Here is a 16,479-nt window from a genome sequence, read left to right on the forward strand (position 1 = left end):
TGTTTACATCACTCAACACAAGCAGAACATTCAGAAGCACATCTCTGTATAGTGACTGGTCTTATGATTTAACCAGACAAATGTTCAGCATTCAAACTGCAGGTGAAGAATAGTCAAGCCAGATGTTTCCCCCATAATGTCGAGATCAGTTAGTCAAGTACACACCTACACAGCACGTTAACAAACCCTGAAAAAAAGCCACACAAAAAATGAATGATTGCTGGTAACGGTTTCTATACATTAGTATTTACGAAGTGTATGTTGTGACTTACCTTAAAAATTACAGTGGTCCCTCGCTAATAACGCGGTTCACCTTTCACCTCGCTGTTTCGCAGATTTTTTAGTGCAAGTTTGCATGCTTATTTTTTTTTACGTCACATTGTGTCCTGCGTCCTGATCGCTGCAGACGATCTCCTCCGGGACGTCTCTCCTGTACAGTACAGAATCGCTGCATCGATTGATAGCAGTGTGACTCTGAAGTGCAGTACTGTATGTCCACGATGTCCACGAAACGTTTTGCACTGTCAAAAAATAAAATTGGCCACTTGATTTCACCTATCGCTGGTTATTTTTAGAACCTAACACCCGCGATAAAGGAGGGACAGCTGAGAAATATAACATTTGAATCCCTTTTCTCTTTTGCCCTGAGGCGGAGGAAAAACATCGACAAGTCGATGAACATCATTTACAGATATATTGGGTAAATGCCCAAGACATCTGTAGAAATGTAAATCGCCGCTTGATTCATTCATTTGCTTAACTTGTTTTGGACCGGAAACAAAGCTTCTCACAAGAGTTTCCGCACCGGAAGTAGCATATGCTAACGTACACATAGTCGATTATCTTAAACAAAAAACTTAGTTATTGTAGCTTAAATCTAACGATTTAAGCGGTTCATTTTAACTTTCTGAATCACTCTGCTGGTATATCGGGAGTTGCGGCCAAGGAGCTGATCTACTTAATTATTTTAGTTTGTTAAAAATTCTATTCATCTTCTGCTTGAATTTGTCTTCAGTGTTTGTAACAGTGAAGCTCCAGATTACAATGACAGCAAATCACAACAGCAGCCTGTATTCAATTGATTTATTTTTTTATTCACTACAACATTTAAGGTTTGTATAAGATACAGGACTGAGACAGGACTCTTCCAGACACTAAACCAAGGCACAATGTACATTTCAATTCCTTTAATTTTAAATATGTTTATATTGTCTATCCTGTAAAATAGTCAGATGTCTATTCATATTAATGTACATAATTCACCTGCTTGCTGCTACTACTGCACATTCACCCAATATATATATATATATATATATATATATATATATATATATATATATATATATATATATATATATATGTGCAATTTTTTTGCACATGTCGAGGAGCGTGTCAGGCTACATGTCACTGTGTGTTATACTTGTATAGCTATGCATGTGACAAATAAAGAACCTTGAACCTGAGAGAGGAGGACAGAGAGGGAGAGAAAGGAAAATATGCGATTGACTGAAATGTGCCTGTTTTTCATCTTGTCAGCTTTGCTACAACTAGTTCTTTAAAGACTGAGCGTTTGCTCGGGTTTTTCTAACTAAAGCCAAGAGAGAAGTGAGGATGAAACGGAGGAAGTTTAAAGCACCTGCCCCTTTCCTGATTGGTGCCCTAATTGCCCTTTTTTTTTTTGAGGCAATTTTTTAAATCTTTGTTTATTTATTTTATGTGTGTGTGCGTGTGGGGTCTTGCCTGCGCCCCTCAACAATAATATTTAACTATTAATCACAGTTTTGCTAAATAAAAGGATCTGACTTGCATCAGTCACATGACTACTATTAACCAATGATCGCCCTTGACTGCAGAGCGAGGTGTCGAATTGAAACAAATGGGCGTGCCGTGTGTGCACCAGCGCAACTAATATTAGCTGTCCTTTTATTAACTGCACAAGTAATGCTGGTCACAGCTGCTAGCTGGCTGGGTAAGGATGTCAGGGATCTAAGTCTGTCCACCGTTTAGGGAACATATTTAGTTTTAAAGTAAGTTCAAGGGCTTTTCCTGCCTTTCTGGAGAACTTATTAGATATTTTTTTGTGAAATATATGCATATCCACATAATTATGAATTATTATAATTATGATATTCTGAAAAAACACTTTAAAAAATATGGATTTATATTTCAAATATGACAAAGTGCTGATTTTACAGCAGCAAAATGATTGTCTCTCTAGAGTTTAAACATTTAACAAACTTTCTGCCTGCATAGACTGGATAGTCAAACAAATTGAATCCCCATAAGTACATTATTTTATATTTTTTGCTTTATTTTTTTTATTTTAATTACTTTATTGTTATAGCACTAGGAATAAATAATAAGGGAAGTACTCTGGATCAGTACCATGATGCAAAATCTATAAAGATTTTTTGCAAAGGATTCAGGTAAAATTAATGGCTACAGTGACCCTGAGCCATTGCTAGCTAAAGTGTAGCTTTAGCTATTATTATTATTATTTAGCTATTATTTTATTTTTTTTCCTCGCATTTGGTTGCAGTATTCTCTTAGTCTGTTTAAATCAAATGATTTCACCAGATCCTCTTAACCTTTTATTCGGGAGATCGAGAGACCAGCCTCGGAGTGCTAGAATTCGAGCTGCTCACAAAGGAGAAATCAACAATATTCAACATTTGGACACCACGGCCCCAGCTGCAGGCCCAAGGCTGGAGCCCACCAAAACAACTCCCTGATAACGACTGTGTGATGACTATTCTTCCCGCCCCATGAAGGACACCTGGATTGGCTGGAGGACTGTTTACTTAGCCTGATAGGCCGAAGGACACTGTCTCAGCTAAACTATGGACACGCACACACACACACTTACACTGATAAGCACTCACTCATCCCCCTCCCTTTCCAACGCCTTCGATGCTTGTGCCCTACCGGGGATGATAGCAGTCAACTGGACCAGCACAGATGCTGCAGGACCGGATGCGCTGTCTACGCCGGCTCTCTCTTACCCTTTACCCGCCCTGTTGCTTGTCTCGTGTTTCTATGGTGTATTGATAGTCATGTGCTTTTGTGCTGAGGTGTTTTTTCTTTTATCAAACTGTTCTCCCACTAGGAGCTCAGTCTGAGTGGAGTTTTTTTTCTCCTCCTCTTACCTCATGTAGTGTATTTTCGTTGTTTTTTTCCTATCAGCCTACCTTCTGACATGTCTGCCCAATGTGATGTTTGTGTAAAGTTGGTCAGAAGGTTCCTTTGTGAGTGCGCATGCGCCATTAGCGTGCTGCCTGCTGTAACCCCTAATTTCCCTCGGGATGAATAAAGTATTCTGATTCTGATTCTGATTCACAATAGAACAAAACATGTCAAAAACTGAAACAATGTATCATGTGACGTTTAAAGAAAAATATTAGCTCATTTTGAATCTGATGGCAGAAACACATCTCAAAAAAGTTGGGATAAGTCCATATTTACTACAATGTAGCATCGCGTCTTTGTTTAACAGCAGCCTGTAAACATCTGGGAACAGACCAGCTGCTGGGGTTTATGGGTTTCTGATGTATATAAATCACTGCATTCAGATTTTACTCACAGTGTCCCAGCTTTTTTGGAATTGTGTTTTTAGTTAGTTTACTAAAGCCTTCGATGTGACGAGGAGAGTCTCAGGTTCTTTCCTGTTCATGGTGTCGCTGCTGTCTGAGGTGACACAGGAAGATTGTGAAAACCAGGGCGACACCACCCAGAAACACCGTCCGAGCCACAGGGGGGACGAATGCAAAGTTCACTGCCTGAGGTGATGGGAAAGAAGAAAAATGGATATCATGATTGTGAAAGCCTGTCATCAGTGTAGTTCTCTCAGTCTGTGTGTGCAGAGAAGAGTTGAGCAAACCTGCATTGTTGACCAAAATACTACCCCAGTCTACAGAGTGGGAGAGAGAGAGAGATTATTACAGGAGATCTGGGAACATATCGCCATCATGAAGTTTAATAAAGACAGACAATGACTTTATACGTACCTTGTAAGATGTCCAAAATTTCTGCCTCCAGTCTTCAAGTGGGTCATCTTTGTGTTCAAGTAAACTCAAACCTACAATGTAGACAGATTTTGTTTTTCAATCGGTCATTAAAAACTCACTTTTCTTTACCCAATTATTCATGGGTAGATTTGTGTTACTTGGTAATAACTATAAGGTAAATCGTTTGATTAATTCAGATGTATTGATGTAACCTAAAATGTTTGTGCAGATCAGTAGAGTATGCGAACATTTGAGATTTGTCCACATGTAATCCATAACTGAGGACAAAGCTTGTAATAATACAACAGTAATGAGCAGAAGTAGTCATGTTTAGTAATAAAAAATTGATGCCATCAGTACGGTTATATTAGTATTCTTAGAATTAGGAGGCTTCTTTAGATGAATTAAGTTTATATACAATATACAGTGATCTAATAGGTGTTTTTTTCATAGGTGAAGGCTGTTATGAAAACCCGAGTAGACCAAAGAGTCCAATTAGCATGCTAACAGTAACACCTGCTGACTATGGTCTTGAAAAGGGAAAATATCCAGTTCACAGAGTGAAAATGCCTTGTTGATATCAGTGGTCTTGGAAGGATGGACAAACTGCAGGAAGGGCATAGTGACTTAAAGCATCTCTGAAGCAGCAGCAGTAGAAGAGCACACTAGGTGTCATTCCTGCCAGCTAACAACAGAAAGCTGAGGCTACAGTTCACATGGGCCACTAAAATTAGACAATACAAGATTAGAAAATCAGTGCCTGGTCTAATGAGTCTTGAGTTCTGCTGAGACATTTGGTTAGTTGGGTCAGAATTTGGCATAAGCAACATGAAATCTTGGAAAGGATTGTGTAAACGGTTCAGGGTAGTGGTGATGTAACAATGGGATTCTTTCTTGGCACATTTTGGGCCTGTTAGTACCAACTGAGCATCATTTAAACACCACAGCCTGCCTGAGTGTTGTCCACTCTTTTATAACCACAGTGTACACATCTTCTGATCGCTGCTTCCTGGATAACACATATCACAAATCTCATATCATCTCAAACTGATTTCTTGGCCATGACAGATTACTCAAATGGCGATCTCAGACTTCCAATAAAACACCTTTGGGATGCAGTGGAATGGGAGATTCATTATGGATGAGCAGCTGAAAAATTTGCAGCATGTGTGATGGTATCGTATCAATATGGACCAAAATGTCTGAGAAATGTTTCCAGCACCTTGTTGAATTGACACTATGACAATAGATACCCCAACTCACTACTGACCTGTACCCAATAAGTTGACTAGTGAACATAGCTGCCATTAATTCAGAGTGGTATGGTGCAGTTGCATGGTCAGCAGATTCATACTGACTGTGAAAAACATCCAATAAAACAGTAAAACAATGTAGATGTCTATCTGAAGCCTGACTGGTTGAACTCTGTCTTAGATTATGGGGATTTTCTTTACACAAAAAACTTATAAAAAATATATATATATATATATATATATATATATATATAGTACCTTTCAAGATAAATATTACAAATTGTGACACATCCAATGGGGTAAAAACATAAAGACATAAAGAAAATATAAGTTTTTAGTTGCTTTTTAAAAACTCAGAGTCTAGGAACCAGTCTTCCAAAAGCTCTGCCATCTTTAGATGTCAAACTTGTATGATGCACAGCCATCAGGTATTGATCACAGGCTCCTGCTGGAGGTTCACAAATAGCTGTAAAAGTCAAAACTAGAATCACATACCAATGTAAAAGGCACTGATGGTGAGAGGAGCCGCAATCAGCTGGTCCACCACCACCTTCCCAGTTACTGCCTTTACTCCGCCTCCTGGCAGCATCTTCTCCAGCCCTCTGAGCCAGTGATAGTTGAAGTTGGCGTGGAAACAAAAACCGACGGTCGCCACTCGAGCCATCTGATGCCAGTCGACTCCTACTAAATCCTCCGATGTGGATCCTGTTGCTGGTTTCTCACCCAGCACGCTCTGCTGTACGAGGTCAGCAGAGGCGAACAGGGCTGTGTATCCCAGGATGTTACTGATGTACGGGTGAGCTTTGAACACAGCCCAGACCCACTTCATAGTGAGGAATCTGATAAGAGAGAGCATTAAAGCTGAAGTCATTCGACATTTGCCTTAGTTAGGAAAGCCGTTCACTGAAGGTTGAAAAACAGTGGGTGAGGAAATTCAGCAGCATAAGGGCCAGGCTATGATTAGTGATCCCCTAAAATATCCAGACTTACCTTTCAGAGTTGCTCCTCTCACACTCTTCTGAGTCTCCCCAAAGCCAAAAAGACACAAACTACATTTCTCTGGACAAAGACGATCATCAGCAGAGGCAAATCTACACGTGACGAGATCTCACAGGGTCAAAGTTCTGCTCCTGTTGCAGGGCATGTGTGATAAAGCCTTATCATCCCCCTGGAGAGGACTGTGAGAAAGCACAACATGTGAAGCGTGAGACTTGACTGAACACACACTAACAAACTCATGCTGTAAAGCTTAAACAGCTGAATGTATGTGCATGCAGATTTGATAACGACGGTTGAATGTACTCATTGCACTCATCGTGTAATGTCACTATGTAAGCAAATCCTGGTAAGAAAATCTCTAATCTCTAACACACTATGACTTACCACGCTATTCCTTGTAACCACACCAGAGCTGTGCACCCTTGGGCCCGAAGCACATGTAGTGTCACTATAAATAGATGCCACTCCTGCAGCAGCGATTCCCTTCTCTGAGTTAACCGCTTGGCTTTGAAAAGGCGCCGAAATCGGATAGAAGCAATTTTCAAGATTTTATGGCTTCTTTTGAAGTAAGTGAATGAATTTGCACCTCTCACTTATGTGTTTTGTTTTGTTTTTACTGTGAACATTCTCACAAAATCACTGACATCTTCCGAGTAGTTACTCTGTGTCCCAACAGCCAAATGAAAGCATAAATGAGACGATGCCATTGCATTAATTGCTCCTAAATTTTGCCTCTGCATATCAGGATCTCACCTGCATTGGGTGATTTTTGCTTTTACTTGTGCTGTATTAGTATATATTGAATGTTTTTGCTCGTTTAGCTCTGAAGGTCATTGGTTAAAATGTGTTTTGTTTAACATGCTTAAACACATTTTCTTGGTTTATTTAGTGAAAAGCCAAAAGATCTGCAAACTTGTCAGTACAGATTAAGAAGCTGGGTGGATATTTCACTTGAGTAATATAAAGTAAAAGTAATTTGTTAGGTACACCTCAGGAAAAGCAGGTTGGACGCCTTTTACTATCAGAATTGCTTCATTTTTTTATGTCAGAGATTCAACAAGGTGCTGGGAACAAACCTCACACTCAAAACTTTTGGTCCATATTGACACAACAGCATCACACAGCTGCTGCAGGGTCTCCCATTCTGCCTCACTCCAAATGTGAGGAACTGCAACTGGATTGAATTCTGGTGACTGTGGAGGCCATTGGAGTACAGTGAACTATTTATGAAAAAAAAAAAACAGCTTGAGATGATTTGAAATTTGTGACATGGTGTGTTGTCTATCAGAAGATTGGCACATTGTGGTTATAAAGAGATGGACACGCCAGCAACAATGCTCAAGTAAGATGTGGTGCTTAAATTATGCTTAATTGGTACTAACAGGCCTATAGTGTGCTGAAGAAGTTCCTCACACCTTAACCCAATCACGACCATCCTAAACTGTTGATAAAAGGCTTGATGGAACCATGCTTTCGTGTTCTTTACACCAATTCTGACTCTAAAAAAGAAATTCATTTCTGAGAATGAATGTGGCAGTTTTTTGGCTGGAAGGGAAATAAGTTGACAACTTTTTACCAAGTTACTTTTAGGTAAAAGATACCAAAAAGTAACTTGACTGTCTATGTCAAATGTAGACAGACAAATTCCTACTCCTTATTTGAATTTTTGTTGTGTGTTGTGTTGGATTTGCATGTTGCGCTCACATCTAGAAAATTAACAATAACGTGAGCTGCAAAGAAGAGAAAAGTTAATAATCGTAACCTTAAAATCACTTTGTAAAGTTAAATGTATTTTCACATCTGTGTAAAAAATAAAAATAAAATAAAGCCTAGCCACACACCTGCTGCCATAGATATGCAAAATGTTGAACTTGGAAGGTGTCCTTTTGAATCGTAAAGGTCAATTAAAAGCAGCTAGCAACCATCCTAGATCTTCCCACTGAGAATGTGATAATTAGGGCCAGAGTTTAAACTGGTCAATTAAGTGCTTGTTAACCCTGAACTCAAGCGTTAGTGTCTCGCAGTATTTAACAAGCTGCTTTCAGAAAGCCACACAATGGAGGCGTGTGCCCACACTTCTACAAGTGGTTGACTTCTCAGATAATTGCCCTTTTCTTTTCAGACCCTCTCATCATGTCTCACTTCCTCTCCCATTATCAATTTGTCAAAGCAGATTCCTTTAAGACTGCCTGGGAAAAATGCATTTGCATTGACCGCTGATGTCACTCAGCTTAATTTGTGCACACATCGGTCCACAATACATGCACACACATGCATTAACAGCTGAATTACTGCAGCACGCCTCCTCAGCCTTCAGTGCAGTTTGTAGAGAGATACACAGAAACCTGGAGACAAAACGGTAAGCAGGCTTTTGCAGTTATTTTTATATATTTTTATATAATTATAAGTTATGTAGATCTGCTGTTTCCACAGTACAACACATTAGCTGTAACAGCGTTTTTGACATTTTGTTGTTATGTTATAATAAATATGAGTTACAGCCTTTACAAACAGGTTTATATAAACACTTATTGCTTAATCGGTGATTTTTGCCTGCAGTTTGTCTTTTCTCATCATTTAATCATTTAATTTTTTTAATAATCATTCATCCTGATCACTTCCTATATGTTCATCTTATGAGAATTGGGGCTTGATTTCTTTATAGTGATTTCCTAGTTGGTGGAAATTGACTATGTACACTTTTGGGTACTTTACTTGTACTAAACATAAATTCACAGCGAAGTGTTGAACTTTTAACTCCCCTTCTATTGCTTTACAGATGCACTGCAATTAGTCTGACGGCACATTTCTTTGTTTTTTGCGTTATAGTTGGGGTTAAAATTTGTGGCAGCCAGGCTTTTAGACTTTTGACTTTTTAAGGCATGGCTCAGGCAGTAGGGTGTGTTGTCTACCAATCAGAAAGTCGGTTTAACGATCCCCAGCTATTCCAGTGTACATGTCAAAGTATCCTTGAGCAAGACGCTGAGTGTAAATGTTAGAAAACACAAAGGCAGAGATAAAAGTGCTGTACGAATGTGTGTGTATGTGTTAGTTGGGTAAATAAGACTATAATGGATAAGTCATATAATCTTAATAAAAAAATCCTAAAATTGAGTAGAAAGGTGCAAGTACCAGACCATTTACTCCTCATGTCACAGTTCCTCAGAACAGTAATATTAATTTTGAGAAATAATAAGATAATTTTTTTCCTGTGCAGAATAAATACTTTTAGATATAGTGAAGGCAGATTATATTTTATTTAAGTACAAGAGAAATTTACTCCTTCTGTCATTGTTTCTCGTCTGTCAGGAAATGCAGGATTCAGTTCAAGATTACTCTGATTACTTTCAGAGCTCTGCCTGCCTTACGGGTATACAGCACCTTTATGGTTAGCACCTGTCTGAGCTCCTCTGATCAGGATCTGTTCTGCTCTCCATCCTTTAAACTCAAGAAGACTCTGCTGGAGCATTTATGTTATATAAATGGACGTTTATTCCACTTTAAGTCAGTGACTCCTGACTCTCCTAAATCTCCACTAAATGTATGTTTCTCAGGCATGCGACCGTCTATCTCTGCGAGTCTTGAGCCTGGGTTGGAGCGAGGGGTCCCCTGGGGTCGTGACCTGTACACCTTTGTAACTTCAGCAGCAGGTCACATAATGAGGACCCTGCAGAAACCCAAGAAGAACCGACCATCCAAGCGGCAGGTCAACCACCGTCGCTTCCTGCACAACATGATTCAGAGGTGTGTTTGACCATCAGTGAAACACTTGCAGTAAAATGTAGAACAGCCTTTTCACATGAATGTGTACTTATTACTCCTTAAATCCCCTAAAATGATAAAAAAAAAACAAGGATGGAGGGTAGATAACATTTCATTTTTAAAGGAATAGTATTTTGAAAATACACACTGAAGGTTAGGAGAGTAATTTGATAAAAATCTAACATATGTGACTTCAAAAAACAAGCTGGCAGGGAAGGTTCTCACAACACTGGCAAAAGTTGACTTCTTTCTAAAAATGTTTTTAAGAAAACATTTGAAGGATTTTTATCATTTCAAACCGGATAAGATTCATAGTTTAACTTACACATACATGCTAACAGTGAAAAACCATTCTCAGTTTAATATCCTAGAAATGTTTATAGATTTTATTGAGGCCTGAGATTGGAGAATAATTTGTTTGAAACGGTAGAAAGATTGGCCTGCATGATTCTGAGCTGTTGATGGCGTTACTCAAGAGTATCATCCATCCAACTTCATCCTTAGTTCAGGCATTGTGGGGAGACTAGAGCCTATTCCAGCTGTCGCAGCGCAAACACAACTGGACAGGTCGCCTGTCTATCATGAAGCTAACACTTCACACTCAATTTAGGATCACAAATTAACCTAACTTGCATTTCTTTGGACTGTGGGAGGAATTTGGTGAAAACCTGGACAGGGAGAACATAGAAAGGCCCCACCTGGCCGGTGGGTTTGAACCAGTAGGCAACAATCCTGACTGCTGCACCAACATGCTGCCCATGTAAGGCCATGTCCATACTAATATGTTTTTGTTTGAAAACACATCTTTTTCTCTCGGTTTTGGCCTTCCATCCACACTGTGACGGTGTTTTCAGTCAAGGAAAATGCAGCGTTTTGAAAACGCTCTCCAAGGCAGATACATATGAAAATGCAGTTTTTGCATCGCAGTGTGGACAGCAAACCTGGAGCCTTTTCGAAAACGATGACACATTTTAGTCATGTGACCAATTAAAGTAAGATAGCGGAGGGCATTATACAGCAGTTAATGCTCTATGTTGGTACACAGCATTGAAGATGATAACAGTGGGTGGATTATATTCTTAAACTTAGTTACAGCGCTTTCAGAAAGACATCTACATTATTACATTACATTACATTACATTACTAATTATTAATTAATTAATTACATTATTATTTTTAAAAAAAGGGCAGGGATAGCTCAGTAGGTAGAGTGGTTGCCCCATGATCGGAGGGTCGGGGGTTCGACTCCACTGAACAGCTACCCTGAGGTACCCCTGAGCAAGGTACCATCCCTACACACTGCTCCCCGGGCGCTGCATTGGTGGCTGCCCACTGCTTCAATGGGTGAATGGGTTAAATGCAGAGGAGTAATTTCCCTATGGGGACTAACACATACACATTATTATCTACTGTGATAAAGTCTGCTCTCCATATTGACAAAATATTAATGAGGTCATTTACAGCTGTAACATGAATAAAATAGCTGAATTGCCACCTGAGCATGCAGTTACGTTCCATAGAGTTTTGATAATGATCTACAATTTTGTCCAGGTGTGTTGCAGCAGGGATACATAGAAAAATTTCAAGACACCGGCCTTTAAGTTTGACACCTGTGCCTTAGAGGATCCTTAACTTAAAAAGTCTTTTTAACCTAAGAACAAAAAATGGCAGCTTTCCCAAAACTGCTGTAAAAATACTATGTAATAATATTTTTTTCCACTTTAAATCACTTATTCTTTTAAAAATACTTCAGCCTGAGCTGTAAATATTGAATATTAATTATAGATTGGGGATTTTATGCTTTTGAAGGCCAGTATGTTTACATAACTCCATTGATTTTTAGTAAAATGGCAAATGGCCTGTATTTGTATAGCGCTTTACTTGGTCCCTAAGGACCCCAAAGTGCTTTACACTACATTCAGTCATTCACCCATTCACACACACATTCACACACTGGTGATGGCAAGCTACATTGTAGCCACAGCTGCACTGACAGAGGCGAGGCTGCCGGACACTGGCGCCACCGGGCCCTCTGACCACCACCAGTAGGCAAACATGGGGTTAGTATCTTTGATCATTGTTTTTAATAGGCCCTGAGATGGGCCAACGATTAGCAGCGACATTCATTTTCATGCATTTCTATTTTTTCTACAGTGTCAGATTTTTTTTTGAGGTCCTAACAACAAAAAATGCCACCTTCCCAAAAACTATTATATAGTAATATTTTCTTTCTACTTTACATGACACAGTCTTTTAAAATTACTTCAGCCTGAATTATAAATATGAAATATTAATGACAGTATTTTGGATTTTAACCCTTTAAAGAAGAATTTAAAAAAATCCACTGGCAAATTGTTTAGCAGAGCCAAAATAGCATGAAATAGTTTTCCACTGTTGTCCCAATTCATTGTTTCATTCACTTTTTTTCTTATCAACAGAAAATTTGCAGATATTGAAGCAGCAAACCAGCGGTTGGCATATGCTCTTTATTTTAAGGATGAGGACAAAGGCATGTCCTCTCTGTCATCACACAAGCCAGATTCACCTGACCAGTCAGGTAATCCATCTCAAAGTGGTGGTCCACAGGATGCCGATAAAAACAGCCTTCAAACAGGTGTAGATGGTGCCTCAAAGTCTATCAGTGTTTCCTCAAGTCAAGTAAATACAAAAAGGAAGCAGACTGAATCAGGGCATCTTTGGAAACATCACTCCATATCGCAGTCCTCCACCTGCAGAGCTGCAGCGAACAAACACAGCAAGAGGAGGCAGGAAAAGGGAAGCAGAGGTCATAAACCGGTGGAAATTAAACCTATTAGCTCCCCAAGAAGTTCTGACTTGTTCCACGGGGCGGAGCTATTTTATTTTAACAACGAGAGTCAGTCGAAGCCAGCCGACAACCACCAAGAAGACACAGAGTCAACTACAAATGACTTCATTCAGCTTGGCCAAAATGTGGACATCTCCCCCTCCTTCTCCCCAGAGTTATCTCCATTGTCTCTTGACTCTTGTGATTTCTCCGTTCAAGTGTTCACAGACCTCGCGGGCTGCGCGCAGGCTCAGAAGAGCTACTTCGACTTCTCTGAGGGTCAGCTGACTGACATAATGGAGCCATTTTCCATTGACAATAAGGACTTAGGGGATTGCACTGACATAGAGGCATATTTTGAAAGCATTTGTGCATGCCATGGTGATGATGATGATATATTTGGAGACCAGTCACATAACTTTACCGAAGTGGATGATCTCCACTGTGAAGGTGAGTGTAGGTATGAATATGCATATGCAGACCAGGGAGTGACCTCAGACCACTTCCAGGGTAACCACAGGAGCTCAGTGACCCTGAGACAAAGTGCATACACAGAAGAGGAACAATTTAACACCTTTAAACTCTGTCAAAGCACAGACATCAACCAGAAGCAGATCCCCTCCTCAGTCAGCTACCACCACTACAACATCGCACAGCTTCAGGCGTACCAGTGTTCTCAGGAGGAGAGCACCTGTATGCAAGTTAACTGGGAAAATAACCTACAGTTTACACCATTTGAAGGAGTTGCTCAGTCCTTCACTGTTCCACTTAACAACGCTGAGCTCCGCCCCATACCAACACCACCTCAGGAAGACAACTGGCTGTTTACTGATATCCTGAAGGACAGAAAGTCACCTAGTTACTAGGAACACATGCCTCATGTTCTTAAAGAGAATCAGACTCAACCGGTCTCATACTTGAGAAGACAAATTCTCAATGACTTCTTGTTTTTACTTTTGTTTAAAGACATTACAAATTTTTGGGGAACACATTTATAATGCTGTCCTTTTTGTTTTTTGATGTTTTGCCTTTACAGAACAATTGCCAGCTAACTACAAATACAGAAGTTCTGGGAATTATGCAATCAAACCAAACAGGTCCAGAGTAAAACTAAAGAAATTCACTCCGTGAATGTACAGTCAATGGCCACTTTATCAGGTATAGGGTTGGATCACTTTTACCTTCAGATCTCATTCATCATGACATGGAAACCTAATCTGATGGATTGCATAACAGCGGACAAACTCCAATCAAAGCTGGTCTGATATAAATCTGAGAATTTATTTATATTATTATGTATGTAAATTTATCCTTAAAAACTGGGAATTATGAGGAATGAAGAAACAGTATTTGTGACAGCTAGAGTAAAAAACTAATATAGAGCTGTGTACTTCAATTCTTCTGTCAATTACACTGTTAAGAAATCTTACATTTATAAATACGTTCAAGATGTTTTTTTTAACTTTTGAAAACATCTTTCAGACGGTGTCCTTACCAAGTTCTAAGTTTGATACTTCTAATTTGTGAATGCACCAGCTTTTAGATCAAAAACATCTGTAGGTGCTGTTCATATTACCTCATTATTTATTTATTTTTAGCATTTATTAGCTTACAACAAAGATCTGAACTATTTATTCTATTCTATTCTTTATTTTGTAATTAAACAGTGCTTACCTGAGAGGTCAGTCCAAATCAATCTGTTCAAGAACTGTTTTGCAGTATTTATATAGATACTGTAAATAACTAGTCTAGGTTCTTCCTTGTATACCAAAGTTTAAACATGCTTGATTAGCTTTGTGAATTTTTATGTCCAAAATGTTTATGAGTCGTTATGAGGTGTTTTGTTAAAAAGCATGCTGGCATCACAAGTTCTTTTTGAAAAGGAGTTTGTGCATTTGCCATAATGTGACATACAGATGATCTACAATTTTTTTTATACCACCTTAATTAATTATTAATTACCAAGCAACCATGATCAGATTTAACGTTTTCTTGAATAATCAAGATTGTAGGCCAGGACTTCACACTGGATGAAAAAAAAATATAGTTATTTAGAAAATGTTGCCACATTTTTTGACAGATTAGGCATTTGTACTGTCTACACTGAAAAAAATAACCTGCTGGATTAACATTAAAAAATATGTACATCGCTTTGTCAACCTTAGTGTTTTATGTTATAACTGCACACATTATTTATTTATTATTATTTCTGCATCCGTCTGAGTCTCCGCAGCTGGGGCAGTCACAGGTGGCCTTCGGGCACTGCCTTCGTCGCCCCAAGCGCAGACTGCCCGGGGTGCCCGGTGCGACGTGTGGTGCCTGCCTGGGAACCACATCGCCGAATCCCCGTCTGACAGGTGGGCGTGGGAAATGTGGTGTATGGAAGACCGCTTCGGCCATTGCCGATCGGGGGCCCAAGTCCTTCTGATCGAGGCCCCACCCCACGGAAGGTGTGAGGCCGGAGGCGGCCCCTATCGCGCCGGGGTTCGGTCTGATAACGACTGTGTGTTGACTGTTCTTCCCACTCTATGCAAGGCCACCTGGGTTGGCTGGTAGACTGTTTACTTAGCCTGGTAGGGCGAAGGACACTGTCTCAGCTGAACTATGGACACGCACACACATACATTTACACTGATAAGCACTCACACATCCCCCCTCCCCTTCCAATGCCTTCGATGCTTGTTGCCTCCTGGGAACACGAGGCGGGTCTAGGCCCGCGCTGGAGAGTCGGCGCAGTGGCAGGATGGCTGCTGTGTTGCCTGGGTTTACTCCTTATCCCCTACCCAACCCTGTTGCTGGTCACGTGCTCTATAATGCTGTATTGTGGACATTTATGTGCTTTCTGTGCAGAGGAGTTTTTTTTGTTTCCTGTTCTCATGCTGTCCTCTATAGCCCAGCATGAGTAGAGGTCTTTTTTTTTCCTCTTGTACTTTCCCATTGTAGTGTACATTTCAGTGTTTTTTCTGTAATGCAACCGTTCTCTGACTTGTATTCCCATGTGATGTCTGTGTTGTGCATGGTCGGGGGGCGGGTTCATTCAACTGCAGGGCAACCTGTCACTGCATGTGGCGAATAAAATTTGAACTTGAACTTGAAAAAGTAGAATTGGGTTGAAAGATCTATCGCTTTATCACCTATTCAGGTTGTAAATTGTGTTTTTAAAAATTAACTAAGTAACTAAGTAATTAATTACTTTTGAAAATAAGTAATCAGTAAAGTAACGGGATTACTTTTTTGGGGAAGTAATCAGTAATTAGTTACTGATTACTTTTTTCAAGTAACTTGGCCAACGCTGGTGCTAACTAAAAATAAAGACGAGATGATAGTTTATTAAATTTTAATGACATTTGCAGATTGTTTCGATGGAGTTGCTACCCTCCTGTCTATTTAAAATATAACAGGACACCGGAGTATATTCTCGAGCATCTCACACTTCTGATAATCAGTTGTCTGCTTGACGTTTATTCAGCTGTGTAAAAAATATAACTTTAATCTCAGCCAAACTGATTTACTCAGGAACAAATAAAATACTGAAAAAAGCCAAACAATAACATTTTTAAGTTATCTAAGTGACTTATATATCATGTTTAACCTGAGTAGCGAACGACGGCAGTGGGTTTGAAAACGGTGTTCTCATCAGCTCTAGTGAGCCTTG

The 16,479-nt window shown here is 39.6% G+C and overlaps 2 protein-coding genes across 3 annotated transcripts; one reads left to right on the plus strand and one right to left on the minus strand.

Moving 5' to 3' along the window:
- Nucleotides 1-1,378: 1,378 nt before the first annotated feature.
- LOC146622975 (mpv17-like protein) lies at nt 1,379-6,682 on the minus strand. 2 transcript variants are annotated; one of them, XM_085365578.1, is made up of 6 exons: nt 6,641-6,682; nt 6,248-6,435; nt 5,753-6,096; nt 4,005-4,075; nt 3,878-3,907; nt 1,379-3,776 (listed from the first exon to the last, which is right to left on the minus strand). In XM_085365578.1, exons 3-6 carry the CDS (start codon nt 6,084-6,086, stop codon nt 3,651-3,653), a joined length of 561 nt encoding a protein of 186 aa, XP_085221704.1. In that variant the 5' UTR covers nt 6,087-6,096; nt 6,248-6,435; nt 6,641-6,682; the 3' UTR covers nt 1,379-3,650. The 2 variants fall into 2 exon arrangements, with proteins under 2 accessions (XP_085221704.1, XP_085221703.1); XM_085365577.1 differs by lacking the exons at nt 6,248-6,435; nt 6,641-6,682 and having other exon boundaries at nt 5,753-6,128.
- A 3,130-nt stretch (nt 6,683-9,812) lies between these two features.
- On the plus strand, nt 9,813-13,690 carry c16h19orf85 (chromosome 16 C19orf85 homolog). The gene is made up of 2 exons (XM_085366819.1): nt 9,813-10,000; nt 12,457-13,690. The coding sequence occupies exons 1-2, from the start codon at nt 9,813-9,815 to the stop codon at nt 13,688-13,690; spliced, it is 1,422 nt and encodes a 473-aa protein (XP_085222945.1).
- Nucleotides 13,691-16,479: the final 2,789 nt, after the last annotated feature.

The sequence above is a fragment of the Diplotaxodon limnothrissa genome, linkage group LG11 (genome assembly GCF_057381915.1).
Source record: "Diplotaxodon limnothrissa isolate DT_005_m linkage group LG11, D_limnothrissa_male_GT1.1, whole genome shotgun sequence".
Taxonomy (NCBI): Eukaryota; Metazoa; Chordata; class Actinopteri; order Cichliformes; family Cichlidae; genus Diplotaxodon; species Diplotaxodon limnothrissa.